The following is a 21064-nucleotide window of genomic DNA, read 5'->3' as shown; positions in this document are numbered from 1 at the left end:
CCCTTAGAAAGCTGCCTAAAGGAACCTTCCATCAGGATGACATGGCTTGAGCCCAAAAATAATAATAATAATAATAATAACAACAACAACAATAACAACAACCCTAGAAAGATTCATTACATCCGAAGAACGATATGCAGATGCTTTGCAAATGCTTACCTCTTTGATCCACAATCCTGAGACCAGCAGGTCGTTCAGGTGTACTCCTCACCCCTCCTTCAATGCATCCAAGAACAGATGTATGTCCGGAGGTGAGAAATAGAGTGGGACAGCTCTAGTGAGGTTGTTCTCATTAAGCCACCAGGTCAAACCCTTTCCAACCTCCTGCCCACTGGAACAAGATGGAGTGGGGGTATTCAGATCGGGTGAACAGTGATCCTTTCAGACGCTACTCGAGATCTCTGGTAGAGCTGTTCATGAGGAACGAACTTCTCCGAGGACAAAAGAACAAGAAAACATTCCGATTACCGAACTGGAACTACTGTTTTGGACTAATCAGTCGCGTAGCCTCCCCGAGGAGTCTATCAGCATAGCCATGTATCTCTACCTCTGCTTGGGTATGAGATTCAAATTCTTGTAGTTTACTACAATCCCTCAGATTCTAGCAAATTGCAAGAATCCGATCTCAATACTGAAGCAACTGCCTCTCCGAGGAGGCCAGGATCAACTAATCATAGAGATACAAGCAGACATATCCCTTGCGAATGGCCCAAGCAGCTGCTAAGGTGAACACCTAGGGAGCAGCTGTTTGCAGTCCACAGCACAAGAGTCTTGAACTGACACTCCATACTGTAGAGGGAGGTGGGGAGGGACTTTTAGAGAGGTCTGATGCACAGGCACTTGAAAGTATGCGTCAGAGGAGAGAGGTTTATGACCTGTCTCCAGCCCTGAGATCCCTCACAAACAACTTCAAGCATATTCTTCAGCATCCTTAATATTTCTGGGTTTTTGTAGATGTTGGATGTTTCATCAGGAAATGAGGATGGGGTTGGCCGGTGGTCATGGAAGGGTAGCAAGGAACTGTTCCAATGGACACTCACAACCCAAGACTGCAACATTACCCAGTGGTGAGACAAGCAAACCCCTACTCTTGGCAACAGAAAGGGGGAAATACCTGCCTCAACATTTCTCTCTCCCTGCCGTATTCAACCTCTACCCTTCCTAAAAGGAGCAAGCTGGTATGGTCGAAAAGGCTGTGATCACACAGGCTTGTTCTCTGAAGAGGGTGTGAAACACAATCTCAGAGTGGGCACAGGGCCCTTCCTTGATCCTGAATCTTTAAGCTTGACTGAACCCGTAGGTTTGCCCGCTATCCCCTTTGAAGGATAAGCCTTTGAGGTTTTAAACTAGCAAAGCTGATCATTCACCCTTGCCAAGGCCACACCAGAAAGTTCTGACCAAAGCTGATCTTCACCCTTTCCAGAGCCACACCAAAGAGTTCTGACCACGGTAGTTATAGGGAAGATCTTATCCTTTGAGGATCCTTCTGAAATAAGCTACTTCACTGAGTTTGTTTCACTTATAAGAACCTCCACAAACAAACACTACAACTCTCCCAGTATAAGACCGAAGTGCAGCCCCTTTGGAACAAAAATATCCTTGAATCTCATCACATTTATAAAAATGCTCTGTTCTCCAGTTTTGATAGGTGCAATCCCATAAATGAAACAGGGATGTACTCATACACGGCCAAACAGTCATAGTGTGCATTGGAGACGGTGCGATCTCTTATCACCAATGTTTGAGCTAGAAACGGAAGCCATACCTTGTATTCTTCCCTCTAGCGACCGTGATGACTCGTGTAGCCTAGCTGTGTTCGTGAACAATGCGTTGACAGATCTCTTTCAGTCTCAGTACCTCACTCCCAGCTGATTGGGGGGGGGGGGGTTTAACCACAAGGAGAACAGAAAAACATATCTCCATCATATTGAGAGGATGGAAAATTTGGCTGATATTACAAGAGACTATCCTCACGTTTTGGATGTATCAGTATCAGCGGACATACCGATCCTTCAATCTGGACTGCTGGTCTATAAAGGGTCAGCTACCTTTTTGACTTGTAAAGAACATTAGTGCCAGAATTGGATGTTGAAGAGAACAATGAACAAACTCACTTCTTCCCATTGCCAGACTTCTTCACAATCTCAGAGTGCAGCAGATAAATCGAGATCACAGCGACCATTGATGACAAGGCTCCCACAGTTGAAAAAACTACAAGAGCTTCTAAGACAGGAATCACAATGTTGGGGGAGCACAATGAATGATCACTGACACTGGCCTCAAAAGAGGTACTGTAAACCAGGTATTGAGGTCATGCTCTTCAGTATACATACAGATAATGCATATATGATAATTATATGCCATGGCTTCCTAATGTCAAATTCGTTGGCCTTGGTCTGTATACAAGTCGAGGTCACAGCGATCATCATTGATGAGGTTCCCACAGTGGGAGATGCTACACGAGTTTCTTAAACAGGAATGACAACACGGGCAGAGCACAATGCACGATCTCTGACACTGGTATCAAGGTCACGCTCTTCAGTAACCATACAGATGATGTTTCTGATAATTAAAAGACCATGGCCTCCTAACAGCAAATTCATTGGATTTGGTCTGCATGGCACAGGTGAGCGTCGAGGACATACCGGTGTATAACCTCTCGTTGGGAGAGGGAGATACCACAATATGTCCTAAGTCTCACGCTGAGGTAGCACTAAAATCATTAAGCCTCTCCTGATAACTCACATCACACCCCAGAATTTCAGAGGACTGAGACCCGGAATGACGTGGTGTTTCTGCATCAGCCTAGGTGAATCCTTCACAGATGGTGAGACATCTTTCAGCTTTCTTCTTTTCTGCCGACTTTGTTCACTGCAGTGAAAGCTTTGCCCTACAATAGTCATAGAGGGATGATGTTGAAGTCATGCCCCTAAAAAAGAAAGTAATTTATATAGGGAGCGACAGCGTGCTTACTTGTAAACTAGCCATGCATTCTACCTTGCTCACCAGAACACCTACGGACATCGCAGATTTAGCGCTTTCCATGATATTGGTCAGCAGTTACAACACACAAATCTATAAAACAGAAGTGTTTGTACTTGTTGCGGGAAAAGACAAAAGTGGCTAGTTTGTTAAAGGTGGCTGGGCAAGTCTTCTCCTCACACCACTTATCATTAACTAACTACAGTACCACATTAAAGAATCAACGGCTGTTCCAGCTTGCACTGTTGACAACTATTTCAGAGGGTGAAAAGGTTTGTATACATATAGGAACCAAACATTTTTTTAAAGAAATTTATTTCAATATTTTCATTTAATAGTGAGTATTTCAAACAATGGCTTCAGATAGTGAAGGGAGGGCTAGTCTAAAGATTCTCTAAAATTAAGTTTGTCAAGTCTTCCAAGTTTTATTGCTCAGAAAACTTTGGGTTGAGTATTGAAATAATATATTTCATTTGTAAAGTAATATTTTATACTGTAAGTCATTCAATTTAGAGGACATTTGTATAATTTAAAATAACTAGAAAAATTAATAATCAATATCAGGAAAATTTGTTATTGGACTCATTAATATTTGCCTGGCAAAGCCATCCCACTCTTAAAACTTACTACTCGCTATTCATTGTTTGATCCTTCAATTGTAAATATTTTTTCTACAATGCAATGCTGTTTCCTAAAATATTTCTAACATATTATAATTTCTTCACAGATGATAACACATCTTTAAAGCTGGTTGGACCCTTAGAAGGAGAAAAAGATTTTGAAGATGAACAATTTGTTAAGGATATTAAGACTTTTAAACAGCAGATGATATTATACCCAGTTACAAAAATATTGTAACATGTAATTAGAAATCCTAAATTTGTGTTTGTTGAATTTATTATTGCTGTACTGAACTTAAATCTGTACAGTACATTGATCACAAATGGCATTAAAGTATTAAGACTGTTGTTTATTATATACATCTGTGATACATGTATAAAAGTAAAATATTGAGTTTCAGGAAAATGGCTAGATTTATTGCTGGATGTGGTAGCTAAAAATGCAGAAGCACATCTTTTTTTATGGCAGTCCATCATAGCTAATTATGATAAACAGCAGCTACACATGCTAGTGATCAGACAATACAGTTCTTTAAAAGTATTACAGCGCTGTTATAAATTTCTATCGAGACTTCAATCACATGTAGTTTAGCTAAGTACACTCTTGAACCTCTTCAGTTATTAAAATTTGGTAAAATTAATTTTGTGATACTTATTGCATAATCCATTTTTTAAATTTTACATACTGTATTAATCATACGTTGCCATATATGTAGTGTAAAAAATCTGTTGCAGTAATTTAATGAAGCAATAAATGTCCCATTTTATTACCAAGAACCTCCTCTGATGTTCATATTGCTTTATTCTCAAAGCTATTCTCACTCTGAAAAAAAAACCTAAAGAAATTTGTCGGAGTGGGCTGACACCTATCATCTCTCTTTTGTCAGTGTTGACTCAAATGGGTTTTCTAAAGAATATCTATTTTAAATTTATATAATTCACTATAATCAGTCTTATCTGAGTCAATGAATTATTTACTTTGGTGCAAGACAAGAAATGTGTCGTTAACTAAAACCAGTTTAGATAACATGGTTAAACTTTTGCACTTCCCTTTTATGAAAAAAGCTATCCATTTCAGCCAAGGTTATATAGTTCCTTGCTTAATACTGCACTCAAATATTAACGACGGGATTTATTTTTTTCAGGTATTGCAGATGTACAGTATTTAGGTCCTTCATAATTCATAAACACCAAGTATTCAAATGTTATTTTTTAGAATGTAATGTATTACATTTTTTAAAGGTTCAGAATTTGAACATTTGGGAAACAAAACAAAGATTTCATAGCTTTTTCTTTTGATATTAGTATGGCTTGAATACTTTTTCTTTGACGTTAGCATCTGCTAAGCTCATTAGAAATTTAGAAGCTTTCTTTTAAGGTAAGTTGTAGTCAACTTATTGCTTTTAGAGCTAAAAATTATTTCAAGACCAAAGGTTTACCAAACTTTTTTTTTCAAATTCCCTTTTTTAAAAAGTTGCAAAGTTTATTAGTGAATAGTTATCTTAATCTGGTGTAATCAAGCTTCGAGAATAAAGCAATAGGAACAGTAAGCGAGTATAGAAATAAGAGATTTTTTCATTTTTTATTGAAGAAAAGGAAACGGATTTGTTATACCAATTAAAAAGTAACAAAGTGAATTCTTTTCTTTTAATAAGGACCCTACTAACAATTTGCCTTTATTAGGAGTCTACTGATCCTGTTCCCTTTTTCGTGTATCATGTTAGTGCTTTATTATCAATTCTAGATTTGATCATGCCTCATACTTCTATATACGAAAGCTTTTGCTTACAAAATTTTCACACTGCGAAGAATTTCCAAATTCGCACTGCGAAAAACATTTCGTGCTGCGAAACGAGGTACGGTACGAGAGCTCGACCGTCCCTGAGACAGATTTTAAAAATTTGCACAGTACAAGCCTGTAAACGCGCCACCATCCTTCCGTGGTCCCATTGGTTATCTCCCTACTCAGATGATAGTTACTGCCATAAGATCCTGCTCTCCAATTGGCAAGCATCTGCTATACTGAATCCTATCATGCATCTACGCATTGGCATCCCTCTTCCATTTCGTTTTGGCAACAGTATTGTATGCATTGACCGTGATTTCGCTTTCATGACTACTGTACAGTACTTTATCGTGTTGCGATATTACGCTAGTTTATTTGCGTCCCAAGAAAGTTGCTGATGTGTAGGAAAAGAAGATGCTTTCTAAGGAAACGAAGATGGAAATAATCAAGAAGCACGAAGCTGGTATGCGGTTAAGTGTGATCGCTAAGGATTATGGTCGAAATCCGTCTACAATAAGAACCATCCTAAAACAGAAGGGAGCCATCAAAGCAGCAACACCCTCTAAGGACATGACCGTTTTCTTCAGCAAGAGGAGCTACATCCACGATGAGTAAGAGAGACTGCTGGAAATCGCTGGAGACGTGATATTGAGACGATAATCTTCCAGAAGGCCAGCGCCGTTTTCGATGATCTTGTGCATGCTCAGGCCAAAGACAACGCAGGAGAAGGGACACTGAAGCAGGCTTCCCCAAAGTTCAAGTCTTCTCTGGGTGGTTTGAAAAATTTAAGAGACAGTTTGGCATTCATTCGGTAGTGCTTCATGGGAGGCAGCAAGCTTGGGCATGAAACAGGCGAAACCTTTTAAGACCTTCGACGAGTTGACTGTCGAGGAAGGCTACAGTCCCCAGCAAGCTTCCAACTGCGACAAAACTGGGCTTTTCTGGAAGAAAATGCCCCGTCGGACGTTCATCATGTCGGAAGAAAATAAGCCATCCTGCCTATGAAGGACAGGCTTACCCTTCCTTGCACTCTGTACAAACACCAGTGGGATTGTAGGGTGAAGCCCCTGCTGATGTATCACTCGGAGACTCCTCGAGCCTTAAAGCCCACAAAGTGATTAAGGAGAAGCTTCCGTTGATGTGGAGGTCTAATGCCAAAGCAGTGGGCAAAGTTTTCTTTCGGACCGACCGATGATTTTTTATTCATCAAGATTCTCTATCTTTACCTAACACCACCCGTCTCCTCGAGCCCATGGACCAGCAAGTGATTTCCACCTTTAAGAAACTCACGAAATCAATGAGAGCACAAACCTCACCCTTCATAAATTTGGAAGCAACATTTCGATGTTGTGATATGCCTGAAAACCATCGATACAGCTTTGCGGGAGGTTTCGAGGCGCACCTTGAAATCTGCATGGAAGCAGCTGTGGCCTGATACCGCCTCCCTACGAGATTTCAAGGGCTTCTAATTAGGCTAAGTCAAAGCCGATGCGGAAAAGGTTGACAACCCTGAACCTGTTGTTCAGTCTGAGGTTGCCGAGATAGTTACATTCGGGATGTCCATGGGTCTAAAAGTTGATGAGGACGACATTAATTAGCTTATCAAGGAGCACTAGGAGGAACTTGCGACGGACGACCTGAAGGAGTTGGAGGCCATGCAACTGACCAAAGTCCAAGAAGAGTTCTCTAGTGGCGTGGAGAAGCAGGATGACCAACTGACAACGGAAGAAATTAAGGAGGGTCTAGCTGGCTACCATAAAATGGTGGCTCTTGTAGATAAGATGCACCCAGAAAAAGTTTTTACAGGTCGTCTTCTTGACCAGGTTAATGACATTTGCCGGAGTCATTTCAGGAACATTTAAGAAGTAGGCAGAAACAAGATTCCTTGGTTATTTTCAAAAAGAGGCCGTTGGTACAAGTAGGCCAAGAGGAAGCTCAAAGTAATCCAAAAATAAAGTAAACTGGCAATGATGACAAAAATACATAATTATATGTAGATAATACAAAACCTAACATAAAAAAAAACAAAATTATAAAAGGGAATAAAACAAACTATTTTAAATTTACATACATATACAAAGGTACTTCCCCAATTTTGGGGGGTAGCCAACATCAAACAAATGAAAAAAAAAAGGGGACCTTTTCTCTCTACGTTCCTCCCAGTCTGATGAGGAACTCAACTGAGGTCGGCTGGTACTGCTAGGGTGCCACAGCCTACCCTCCCCCGTTATACACTAAAGATGAAGCTTCATAACGCTGAATCCCCTACTGCTGCTACCTCCGCGGTCATCCAAGGCAACCGGAGGAAGCAGCAGGGCCTACCGGAACCGTCATAATTGCTCGCCATTCATTCCTATTTCTAGCACACGCTCTCGCCTCTCTCACATCAATCCTCCTATCACCCGGGGCTTTCTTCACTCCATCCATCCACACAGACCTTGGCCTTCCTTTTGTACTTCTCCCATCAATTCTTGCATTCAGGGCTTTTGAAGAATGGCTGCAGAGTGATAGTGTAGAGAAGTATGAAAGATATAGGGAGAAAAATGTGGAAGTAAAGCGCAAGGTAAGTGAGGCAAAGAAGGCAGCTGACCTGAGGTGGGGTCCGGGATTGAGTCATTCATATGAAGAGATTAAGTAGTTTTGGAAAGAAGTAAAGAGAGTAAGGAAGGCTGGTTCAAGAATTGAAGAGACAGTGAAAGATGGAAATGGAAGGTTGTTAGGAGAGGAGGCAAGGAAAGGGTGGGCGGAATATTTTGAAAGTTTACTGAATATTGTGGATAATAGGGAGGCAGATATAATAGCTGTTGCGGGTGTGGAGGTGCTGGTGATGGGAGATGAGAATGAGAGAGAGATTACAAGAGAGGAAGTGAGGAGAGCACTAGATGAAACGAGAGTAGGAAAAGCATCTGGTATGGACGGTGTGAGAGCTGAGATGTTGGAGGAAGGGGGTGGGACTGTACTTGAATGGTTGGTACATACATACATATACTAAGGCACTTCCCCCAATTTTGGGGGGTAGCCGAGATCAACAAATGAAACAAAAACAAAAAGGGGACCTCTACTCTCTACATTCCTCCAGCCTAACAAGGGACTCAACCGAGTTCAGCTGGTACTGCTAGGGTGCCACAGCCCACCCTCCCACATTATCCACAACAGATGAAGATTCATAATGCTGAATCCCCTACTGCTGCTACCTCCGCGGTCATCTAAGGCATCGTAGGCAGCAGCAGGGCCTACCGGAACTGCGTCACAATCGCTCGCCATTCATTCCTATTTCTAGCACGCTCTCTTGCCTCTCTCACATCTATCCTCCTATCACCCAGAGCTTCCTTCACTCCATCCATCCACCCAAACCTTGGCCTTCCTCTTGTACTTCTTCCATCAACTCTTGCATTCATCACCTTCTTTAGCAGACAGCCATTTTCCATTCTCTCAACATGGCCAAACCACCTCAACACATTCATATCCACTCTAGCTGCTATCTCATTTCTTACACCCGTTCTCACTCTCACCACTTTGTTCCTAACCCTATCTACTCGAGATACACCAGCCATACTCCTTAGACACTTCATCTCAAACACATTCAATTTCTGTCTCTCCGTCACTTTCATTCCCCACAACTCCGATCCATACATCACAGTTGGTACAATCACTTTCTCATACAGAACTCTCTTTACATTCATGCCCAACCCTCTATTTTTTACTACTCCCTTAACTGCCCCCAACACTTTGCAACCTTCATTCACTCTCTGACGTACATCTGCTTCCACTCCACCATTTGCTGCAACAACAGACCGCAAGTACTTAAACTGATCCACCTCCTCAAGTAACTCTCCATTCAACATGACATTCAAGCTTGCACCACCTTCCCTTCTCGTACATCTCATAAACTTACTCTTACCCACATTAACTCTCAACTTCCTTCTCTCACACACACTTCCAAATTCAGTCACTAATCGGCCAAGCTTCTCTTCTGTGTCTACAACCAGTACAGTATCATCCGCAAACAACAACTGATTTACCTCCCATTCATGGTCATTCTCGTGTACCAGTTTTAATCCTCGTCCAAGCACTCAAGCATTCACCTCTCTCACCACTCCATCAACACACAAGTTAAACAACCACAGCGACATCACACATCCCTGTCTCAGTCCCACTCTCACCGGAAACCAATCACTCACTTCATTTCCTATCCTAACACATGCTTTACTACCTTTGTAGAAACTTTTCACTGCTTGCAACAACCTTCCACCAACTCCATATAACCTCATCACATTCCTCATTGCTTCCCTATCAACTCATACGCTTTCTCCAGATCCATAAACGCAACATACACCTCCTTACCTTTTGCTAGATATTTCTCGCATATCTGCCTTACTGTAAAAATCTGATTCATACAACCCCTACCTCTTCTAAAACCACCCTGTATTTCTAAGATTGCATTCTCTGTTTTATCCTTAATCCTATTAATCATTACTTTACCATACACTTTTCCAACTACGCTTAACAAACTAATACCTCTTGAATTACAACACTCATGCACATCTCCCTTACCCTTAAATAGTGGTACAATACATGCACAAACCCAATCTACTGGTACCATTGACAACACAAAACACATATTAAACAATCTCACCAACCATTCAAGTACAGTCACACCCCCTTCCTTCAACATCTCGGCTCTCACACCATCCATACCAGATGCTTTTCCTACTCTCGTTTCATCTAGTGCTCTCCTCACTTCATCTATTGTAATCTCTCTCTCATTCTCATCTCCCATCACTGGCACCTCAACACCTGCAACAGCAATTAAATCTGCCTCCCTATTATCCTCCACATTCAGTAAACTTTAAAAATATTCCGCCCATCTTTTCCTTGCCTCCTCTCCTTTTAATATCTTCCATTTCCATCTTTCACTGTCTCTTCAATTCTTGAGCCAGCCTTCCTTACTCTCTTCACTTCTTTCCAAAACTTCTTCTTATTCTCTTCATATGAATGACTTAATCCCTGACCCTACCTCAGGTCAGCTGCCCTCTTTGCCTCACGTACCTTGCGCTTTACTTCCACATTTTTCTCTTTATATTTTTCATACTTCTCTATACTATTACTCTGCAGCCATTCTTCAAAAGTTGGTGAGATTGTTTAATATGTTTTGTGTTGTAAATGGTACCACTAGTTTGGATTTGTGCATGTATTGGCCCACTATATAAGGGTAAGGGAGATGTGCATGAGTGTTGTAATTCAAGGGGTATTAGTTTGTTGAGTGTAATTGGAAAAGTGTTTGGTAGAGTACTGATTAATAGGATTAAGGATAAAATAGAGAATGCAATCTTAGAAGTACAGGGTGGTTTTAGATGAGGTAGGGGTTGTATGATTCGGTTTTTTACAGTTAGGCAGATATGCAAAATATTTAGAAAAAGGTAAGGAGGTCTATGTTGCGTTTATGGTTCTGGAGAAAGCGTATGATAAGAGTTGATAGGGAAGCAACGTGGAATGTGATGAGGTTATATGGAGTTGGTGGAAAGTTGTTGTAAGTAGTGAAAAGTTTCTACAAAGGTAGTAAAGCATGTGTTAGGAAATGAAGTGAGCGATTCGTTTCCGGTGAGAGTGGGACTGAGACAGGGATGTGTGATGTCGCCGTGGTTGTTTAACTTGTATGTTGATGGAGTGGTGAGAGAGGTGAATGCTCGAGTGCTTGGACGAGGATTGAAATTAGTAGATGAATGGGAGGTAAATCAGGTGTTGTTTGCGGATGATACTGTACGGGTTGCAGACGGGGAAGAGAAGCTTAGATGATTAGTGACAGAATTTGGAAGGGTGTGTGAGAGAAGAAAGTTGAGAGTTAATGTGGGTAAGAGTAAGGTTATGAGATGTACGAGAAGGGAAGGTGGTGCGAGATTGAATGTCATGTTGAATGGAGAGTTACTTGAGAAGGTGGATCAGTTTAAGTACTTGGGGTCTGTTGTTGCAGCAAATGGTGGAGTGGAAGCAGATATACGTCAGTGAGTGAATGAAGGATGCAAAGTGTTGGGGGCAGTTAAGGGAGTAGTAAAAAATAGAGGGTTGGGCATGAATGTAGAGTTTTGTATGAGAAAGTGATTATACCAACTGTGATGTATGGATCGGAGTTGTGGGGAATGAAAGTGACAGAGAGACAGAAATTGAATGTGTTTGAGATGAAATGTCTAAGGAGTATAGCTGGTGTATCTCGAGTAGTAGGGTTAGGAACCAAGTAGTGAGGGTGAGAAAGGGTGTAAGAAATGAGTTAGCAGCTAGAGTGGATATGAATGTGTTGAGGTGGTTTGGCCATGTTGAGAGAGTGGAAAGTGGCTGTCTGCTAAAGGTGGTGTTGAATGCAAGAATTGATGGGAGAAGTAAAAGAGAAAGGCCAAGGTTTGGGTGGATGGATGGAGTGAAGGAAGCTCTGGGTGATAGGGGGATAGATGTGAGAGAGGCAAGAGAGCGTGCTAGAAATAGGAATGAATGGCGAGCGATTGTGATACAGTTCCCCCTCCTGCTTCCTCCGGTGCCTTGGATGACCGCGGAGGTAACAGCAGTAGGGGATTCAGCATTATTAAGATTCATCTGTGGTGGATAATGTGGGAGGATGGGCTGTGCCACCCTAGCAGTACCAGCCGAACTCACCCTTGTCAAGCTGGGAGGAACATAGAGAGGAGACGTCCCCTTTTTTTGTTTCATTTGTTTGATGTCGGTTACCCCCCAAAATTGGGGGAAGTGCCTTGGTATATGTATGTATAAAGGTTAACTGTTGATTGCCCTCCAATTTGGTAACTACATTTCATTATCAATAAGTTCCAATTTTCTGTATCTCGCAGGTTTGCGCGATTTAGTAGGAAATATGCGAGATTAAAAAAGTTATGTATTTTAAAACTTGCAATGCACTAAAGCCACAAAACAAGAGCTGCACTATGGCGAGGGAATACTGTAGACCATTTATCCACTTTTGATTGTAGGCAGGACTTTCTAAGGGGGAGGTGATGGCAGGCTTAGTATAAGTAAAGAGCTCAGGTTTGTACGATTAGAAGAAATATAAATTACTTCCAAGTCATTTGTTCCTAGACAAATACAAACTAAGGAGACTCAAGCTTACGTGGGAGAAGATCCAAAAACTAAATAGGCTGGGAACTTGACCTGGGGAACACCTCTGAGCTCGTGGAAGCATGAGAGGTACCCTTGTCACCTCATGAACTCGGTATAGAAAGCATGAGAGTTGACGGCCTGGGGAAATAGTGGTGAATGTATGGAAGCTTAAGCACTAACTTGACCAGGTAAGGATATTAGAGTGGGTAGCACTCCTATTTCTTAGCCTAGACATTGCCCAACTCCTGCTCACAGAGAGAACGGGGACAATGGGCATTACCTGCAGTTGGAGGTAGACCAGCTTGCAGAGTCCTCAGATGCTGTGCCCAAAAAGAGGGGATCATAAAGGAAGAAAAGGCCAGTCATTCTGTCCATTCATCCAAGGCTAATACCACTGTCCATTCATCCAAGGCTAATACCAGGTAAAATCCATCCTCGACCAACTTCTACATGTCACGTAAGGGAACTAAGGTAAATTACATCACTTGTGCCGACACCACAGGATCTATGGAGAATGTATGCAGGCTACTGTGGGTTAAGTCTGCCAGGTGGGTAGTGGTGTTTTGATGCGTCTAGACACCCGCCTGTAGGACATGCGTCACAGACAAGTTTCTTTTAAATACTCGGGATGTACTAATGTCTCTAACATCATGAGCTCTGGATCTGCGATTTCTTGGGGGGAGTCAGGATTTAGCGCTTGCTCAATGATCCGTTAAATCCAAGTTGAGAATGAGATGGTGTTTTTCATGACTCCTTTAGATCCTGCTTGTGCTAACAAATATTCATTTAATGTGCAAGCGAGCTCCAGAAGTTCTTTTTAGAAAGCGCCTTGGCGCTCTCACAGGACTTAGTTACGATTGATCTGGATCATCGGTTACGTGACGGAGACTTAAAATCCAGAAGGTCCCGAACCTGGGATCCACCACAGCCGGATTCTGAGTCTTGGCAATAAACTCAAGGACAAAGTTGACAGTTACTTGACCCCATCCACTTGAATGGGCTATGTTGTAGGAAAGACCATGCAACTCGCTGACCAGCTTGGCAAAAACCAGGGAGAGGATGAAAACTGTCTTAACAGTCAAGTAACGATCTTAGGACTGGCGTAGCACTTCATAAGGTGCTCCTTTCAAGTATTGTAGCACATGAACTACATTTCAAGGAGATGATCTAGCTTCTGACTGGAGGCAGATAAGATTAAAACTCCGTATGAGAGACCATTCCATCGAGGAGGAACTGTTAACTCCGTTCAGATTAAAGACAATGCTCAAAGCAAAGTGGTAGCCTTTCACTGCTGAGACTGAGCAGTTTTCCTCCCTGAAGTACAACATGAACTCTGCTATCATGGGGATAGTGGCATTAAGAGGAGCAAGATTCCTTCCATGACAGCAACCACAAAAGATAGCCCACTTCTCCTGATAGACAGAAATAGAATACCTTACTGAGGAATCCAGACATCCCTTTTGCCACTGCTTTTGAAAAGCCTCTCTATGAGAGGAGATGCTGGATAACCTCCAGGCGTTAAGTTGTAGGGAAGTGACTGCCTTGTTGTATATCTCTGTGAGGTCATTTGACGAGATTGGGAGGAAGAGGAAGTTCTCTCGGTACCTCTGTCTGAAGTAGTAGAATATCTGGGTACTAATCCACTTGCTACAACAGCGGAGCTATCAAGTTCATCAAAAGTCTTGCAATGATTTTACCTTGTTGATAAGTCTCCTCATCAGACAGAAAGGGGAACGCCTGGACGTTCAGATTGTTCCACAGATGTTGAAAGAGCTGCCTGGGGATACGGTACTGGGGAGCAGTACATCATATCTCTGCCATCTATACTTCCGGCATCCTTCCGCCGGTGGACAAACAGGAGGAATGGTCCCCAAAGAGGGAACAATCACGTCCTCCACCTCTACCTCTTCTGCCTCAACACCCTTACCATGAAAGGGCTGCTTCGGAATTTGCTTCTCAGCAGTGGACTGCTTAGAAGCTGTCGACCCTTTTCTGTGTCCTTATCGGTTGACAGGGGACAATCTCGGCTGAAGACTAAGAGTGAGATGTCACTGCCCTATGGAGGAGGGAGTCATGACTCTCCTTCTTTCAGCGCTCCTCCACTGCATCGACGTCTTCCGAGTTGGACAGGGTAGAACCCTCCAATGACAAGATGCATAACTTGAGCTTTTCCTTATCTGGCACCTACTTCTGGAATTTAAGATGACAGTCAAGCCATTTCAAAATCCAGTTTATCCACTGGTTGACCAGATTATAGGCAAGGAACTAGACTGCCCTTACTTTGGAAAGCAAGAAGGTGTTCCTTGCTTTCCACTTCTCTGAATCTGCCAAATCCTCATTGGCAATCAGAGAGCCTATTGAAACAGACCAGTAGTTGATCCACAAAGTAGCTTTCAAAGAAGCCTTTGCAACCTGCTTCATGTTCGCAGCCTCTGCCTAAGAGAAAGTCACCAGTCGTGCTGCCAATTTGTCAAGCTAGAATTACTTGATCTAAAGGCAAAAAGAGAGCGATCATTGTTAAAGACTTCGTAATGTTTCCTCTACCATACAAACGGGGGAGTAAGTAGAATCAAAGAAAGTTTGACTTCCCACCAACCTGAGAATAGACTTTCTTCACCATCCTAGACCAGGGCAACTAAATCCTGGTTTTGCTGCATATGGAGCGCAACACAAAAAAAAGTCCAGAAACGTGTCTTTCCCCCCTTTGGAGGGGAATAGGAAGATTTGCCCAGATTATTTATTTTCCTTATGCAGCCTATGTCTTGCATCCAAGAAAATAGCCTTAGAGCTCGCAGACATTAGCAGCAATGTCAGAGTGGTTCAAAACATCTTGCGACTCATCCAGACCCAAACTCACACCCATAGAAGCCTAAGCTGGGTCAGGTTTATCAACTGCATCCCTTGCAGGGGTCTGAGAACTAGAGAAGTTATGCGCCGCCGGTAACACCGATGCCAAAACCGAACCAAGAATGTTCTTCTTTTGACCTGCAGCCTTGGGACATTTCAAGGCCCAGTTCTTCAGAAGGGTCTTTTAAAAGTCCTTCTGCTCCCTGGGCTTAGCCGAGGAGGAAGCAAGGAGACATGTTAACTCCTTCCGAGGAACTTCCATGGGCTACGAGGCCTGCACAGTATTTGCCAGAACCAACTGAGACTGGCAGAGGAGCAGCTAGTTGGTTGTCACAATCTCTACTGGGGAGAGCCGGTAATAAGATCTTGAACCCCTGCTAGTCCTTGGGTGATGAGTATCACCTGGGGGAGGCATCTCTTGTCTGCTCAGGAGGAGAAGGAGCCCGAGGCACAGCTGGAGGAGTGACAGTACTCCTACATCTGGGATTCACAGGTAGATCAGTGCTCCCAGGTGAAACCAACACCACAAGAAGGATAGGCATTGGCTTAGCTGAGGCCTGAGATGATAGAGCTAGAACCAGCTCACTAACAACTTGTTTCACAGCCTCAACAAGCTCTTTAAACCATCGCACATCCTTTGCGTATGAAGGGATGGCCGTAGGAACCCCAACAAGCATGTATTCTTCAATGCGCCAGTGACAAGCAGTTGCTCTTAGCAAGCAAACTGAAGAACGTGTGCATGCACAGCCAGATAAGTGAGCATAATTTAATCACCAGACGGAGCTCACCAGCCCACCTCGCAAGTGAGTGGTGGGTAAATGTGCGCCGACGGACAAGACTCTCTCTCACCCAACTAGGCCCTGTTCATCTGCGAGCTGTAACATTGTGGACAGGGGTGCAAACACTTGTCAAAGAACCTACAGTAGGTTGACGAGCTGCCTTATGTACTCCTGCAAGTGGATGGAAACGACCAAGGTAGAGGGGGGCTTGTCTGCGAACGTGAGCTGTCATTTCACAAATGTAAGAACAAGTAGTCTATCCCATAGGGAGCAGAAGCCTGAGGTAATAACCCCAAAGGGTTATGCCTCAAAAGACTTGTTGTACCACAGGTCCATCATAGCAAGGGGCTGAGACTACAAACAGTTGGCTGCCACCACCATCTGGATGCCCTGAAGAGTTGGAGTGAGGCTTAAACAGTCTACTGCCCATTTACAAGGATCTCCAAGGGGAGACCACTCACAAGAGGGAAGCCCTTTCGTGTTGACGAGGAGGGCGACCTGACTAATAGGGTGGAGGAACAGGACTAAAGAATTCCTGCTGCTAAGGGAACTTAGTGCGGGAGCAAGCGCAAGTCGCTGAGCTGGCATGCTCATCCAGGGAGATTGCCAGCAACTCCTCAGGTGGGGCGAGGTGTTGCGTTGGACACTTCGGCAGGGGGCACAAGACACTCTGGAGGATGTGGGAGGAGGGCCATGGTTAACCCCTGTGGAGGCAGATGTATGCTCCCACTGTACCCCAAACTTTATCACCTACAATAGCTGTTCCTTACAGGGGTAATCAGAGATCCACAAGGAATGCCAAAGTCGACGCATGGGATCAAACGAGATAGACTACCCTCTGGCGGTTAGTGACAGGGCCCTCTGTACCTGAGTATTATCCAGGGGTTAAACAGTCATCACTCTTACTCAGTCGTCCTCCAGAGGAGACCAAACGAGCATTGCCAGCAGGGGCGGATGAGTTACCAGAGTAAGAAGTTGTGATTTCTTCGACCTTTTGGATGACCCCAAGGAAGAAGAATGACAAATTCGAAGATAATTTGTATTTTTCCTAACCATACAAACCTTAGCTATTTACACAGGGTTTACCTTTTAGCGCAGCTGAAATGGCGAGCCATTAGAATTTAACAAGGGTGTATTACCCCCGCGCTAGTTAGCGGGGGGTAGGGGAGTGGTAGCTAGCTACCCCTCCCCTCCCTCACACACAGATGAATGCTCACTTTCACTTAGAGGTAGGACTTGTCTTGGGGGACAGGGCTGGCGGGCAAATGTGTGTAAATAGCTAAGGTTTGTATGGTTAGGAAAAATACAAATTATCTTCGAATTTGTCATTTGTTCCGTAACCGAAATACAAACCACGCTATTTACACAGGGTGACTTACCCCTTAGGTAGGGTGGAAAGTCCCCAGCCATACTGGCTTTGGCTTTACCCGGGGACTCAGAATCCGAGTGAGTAGCACTCGATAAAAGGAGTCCCTGCACCTCACAAGTTCCTTGCTTCGCAAGGAACTATGTGGCCTACGTAAGCTTGTGTGTGAAGGAAGAAGTGTGACCCGTCCTAGGCAGTTGACCTGGAGTTCCAGAAGGAACTCTGGGTTAGGACGTTCCCAATACCACCTCGTCAGGGTATGGGGGACGCGACAGTATTGGCTCAATACTCGGAACACAAGGAAGCATGGTTTACCTGCAAAGGTTCGAGGTCAGCTATGCAGAGACCAGGATGCTGCTTCCCCGTAGAGGGGATGATGAAGAAAGAAGTAAGGGCCAGACATACTTCTTTCGTTCATGCAGACTAAAACCTGATAACAATGCCCTCAACCTTCTGCTACCTGTCCAAAAAGGAGCCTGAGGTTAGACCAGCTGTTGTGTAGCCACCACAGAGCGATAGAAAACGTATCGAGACTCCTGTGGGTCACGCCCTGCAGGAAGCGGGCTGCGAAGGTCATTAGACGCTTCCAGACTCCAGCTTGTAGCACCTGCGTCACAGAGTAGTATTACTCGAAGGCGAGGGACGTTGCGATGTATCCAACATCGTGCTGTAGGGCGACGTGACGGGGGGAGGGTCTGGAGACAGGTCGAGATGAATGTCCTCGAGTCCGGGCTGAAGAGGTATACTGGTGACTCTCCCCCATGTCCTCCTTGTGCTCCCAAATCGGCTGCAACTAAGGACAAACTGCAGCCGTTCCCAGCGCTAACCTCTCGATTCCTTTACTGGCAAGAAAGAGAAGGTCTTGGGACATCAGATACAGAATGGAGACTCGAAATCTTGAATGAATCGGACCAAAGGGCCGGGACCCCCAGATTCTGAGTCTAGCCAACAATTCAGGAGCGAGCCTGAATGTTGCCTTCCCCTCTTCCTTAGAAAGGGGGGAGTCGTAAGAGACCAAGAAGATTGCTTACACACTGGCCGTGGCCAGAGTGAGCAGGAGACCCAAGGCGGAATACAATCCGAGGCCTGTCGTAAAGGGTCTTGAGAAGATCTCTTAAAGGACTAAAAGTCCGAGCCATGCTCCAAGTTGGAAATCTTCCTCCGACTAGGGCAGGGACGATCGTAGCTTCGCATGAGCGAGGATAGATCCAGCGGTCAGGAAAAAGTTATTCCTTTAAGCCTGAAGGTCAGGGAAAGGCTGAGCGACAGGCTTCATTGCTGAGAGCGGAAAGGAGTTTCCTCCCGCCGAAAGGCAATAAGACCGTTATTGCTGGAGAAGAGGCCTCAAGGGAAGAGGTATATCTCCCACGGCACCAACCACCTTAGACTTCACTTTGCCTGGGAGACCCCTGTGGATGACTATCGCAGATGACGCGACCTCCGTACCGCGACTGTAGCGGGTTGTCTCTTCTTGAGGAGGAGGCGTAATGTGTCCAGGCATGAAGCCGAAGCGACGCCCCGGTTCGGGAGAGATGTCGCAGTGTGGTTGTTTGAGTAGTCTGCGCAGTGGGAGAAGCTCTCCCGGGAGTTCCGTCAGGGGAAGCAGAGGGTCCAGAAACCGTTCTGCGCATAGTCCCAGTGGAGCTCTCCCATTGAAAGGTTGACAGACAACCTGGTCTTGTTGAGACCCATTGTCCACAGACAAAAGGGAGGGAAGACGCAGGCGTCGAAGTTGTCCCACCATCACCAGAATGCATCTTGCCAGAGTCTCGGGGTCTGAGACTGGGGGGAAGAATAGCGGAAGCTTGAGGTTCCAAGCTGTCGCGATCAGGTCCCCCAGACCAGTACTTGCTGGTTACCCAAGGTCAAAGACCCCCAGGTACACTCTCTCTACGAGGCTCTGCTCGGATAGTCTGAGAGAACATTCCCCTGCCTGGAATGAGAGAGCCGATGGTGGTATTGAGAGAATCTCAATCATCCCGGTATCTCTACTGCAAGATGTGAAGGTGTGAAAATGCGTCCCCTGCTGGTTAGAATACGCCAGAATCATGAAGTCGACGCGCACGGGGCGACTCGGCAGGAGCTGTAGGATCTGTAGAGGGGCCAGACTAAGGCCCCTAAGCCTGCCTGAATGATGGAGAGGTATCCTTCAGGTCTTGACCATAGGCCTGGACCGGAACATGCCCCCCCCTTTCCTTTGACGAGTCCGAGAACAGCATCAAGAATGTGGGGAAAGGACGAGAATATCCACTACCATCAAGAGGCTCCATAGGTCAACACCCATTGCAGGTCTAATAGTTCCGCTGGTCCCATAGGGGCCAGGAAGTCCGGTTAAACATTGCCTGAAGCCACCGGAACTTGGATCGCCCCACATGGAACTTATCCTGAGGCGACCGTTCGGACTATAGACGGGTCAATGAGGAAAGGAGAACTAGGAAACGTTCCAAGGTAGGGCTGAAAGCTCTGCTTGACTGAGAACAGATACTGCGACTCTCCTCAGTCTTGCCACAGTCAACCGAAAGGAAGGCTCGGAGGATGTGGTAACAGAATCTGGCGTCCCCAGGTGGTCACCCATCCAAGTACCGACGTTGCTTAACCTCGCTGGACGGACGAGAAGCGGGGTTTCCAACGTGGTAAGTCCGTTGACTCAATATCATGGCCAGATACTCCAGATGTTGAGGCAGAGGAAGAGAAGGCTCCAAGCAAAATACCATGAGCCCACACTCATGGTAAGCATCCGGAAGCTTGTCCTGGCGCTGAAGAAGGTCGAACCCGAGCCTACCGGAGTTGACCAGCCCTCCAAACAGCAGAGGAGGCGGAAGCCTGCACCTGAGCGGCCAAGAGGAAGGCAGGGAGAGTTCTCTGGGGAAACAAACCTGCTATGCCACGGCGGGATAGCCACACTGCATCATAAGCAGGAATACTTGCAGTCAAGGCTGAATTCGACGAGCACCCTGGAAGATGGATGGAATGGAAACTGAAAGTACCCGTCCTTCCGATCCAGGGTTTAAGGAGTCCTGTCGCCTCGTTACCAGTCTGATCGATTCTGCTGGTCTACGCTGGCCGAAGTTTGTTCGACAAACTTGATCAGGGCTGAGAGGTCGACTAAGGACATCCCCTCTCAGATCCTTTCTTACAAGAAAGGATCGATTGAGGAGGCCGGGGGTGAAGCCGTCGATGATCCTAAGGAAGACCTTCGCCTAAGGTATGGATCATTCTGCCCAACCGGGCAACTCTGCTGACGCTATGGCATAGAGGTTCAGAGACACTGAATTCGCTGACAGAGACGGCAGGCGCGATATCCTTGGCTGATCACAGAGATTGTGCGGGAATGGGCATCGGGAAGCTGTCATTCGGATGAGTAACCTTAAGCATCCTCCCAGAGAAAAACCTGCAATCCTAGAGTTCGTGAACTCCTTTTAGGACTATGCCCCCCGGGGGAGTCTCCCGTGCCATCTGTTCCTGACAGGAGGAAACTGCAATTGGACACCTTGTCCCAGTTGTCGTAGCCGATAACTTAGGCCGACGTGATTGAAAGAAAAGGGCGCTGGAGCCCTGCAGAGTCTGGAAGAAAGCGCCTTGG

At 45.0% G+C, this 21064-nt stretch overlaps 1 protein-coding gene across 1 annotated transcript in view; it reads left to right on the top strand.

The window, feature by feature from the left end:
• The window catches only part of LOC137656503 (nardilysin-like), a 113851-nt gene extending 109397 nt beyond the window's left edge, over positions 1–4454 (top strand). Inside the window, exon 20 of the mRNA XM_068390679.1 lies at positions 3710–4454. Coding sequence (XP_068246780.1) covers positions 3710–3840 — 131 coding nt within the window. The 3' untranslated portion in view covers positions 3841–4454. The remainder of the gene's footprint in view (positions 1–3709) is intronic.
• The last annotated feature ends 16610 nt before the right edge of the window (positions 4455–21064 follow it).

Source organism: Palaemon carinicauda, chromosome 1 (assembly GCF_036898095.1).
Source record: "Palaemon carinicauda isolate YSFRI2023 chromosome 1, ASM3689809v2, whole genome shotgun sequence".
NCBI classification, from domain to species: domain Eukaryota; kingdom Metazoa; phylum Arthropoda; class Malacostraca; order Decapoda; family Palaemonidae; genus Palaemon; species Palaemon carinicauda.
This window is presented reverse-complemented; position numbering and strand designations above follow the sequence as displayed.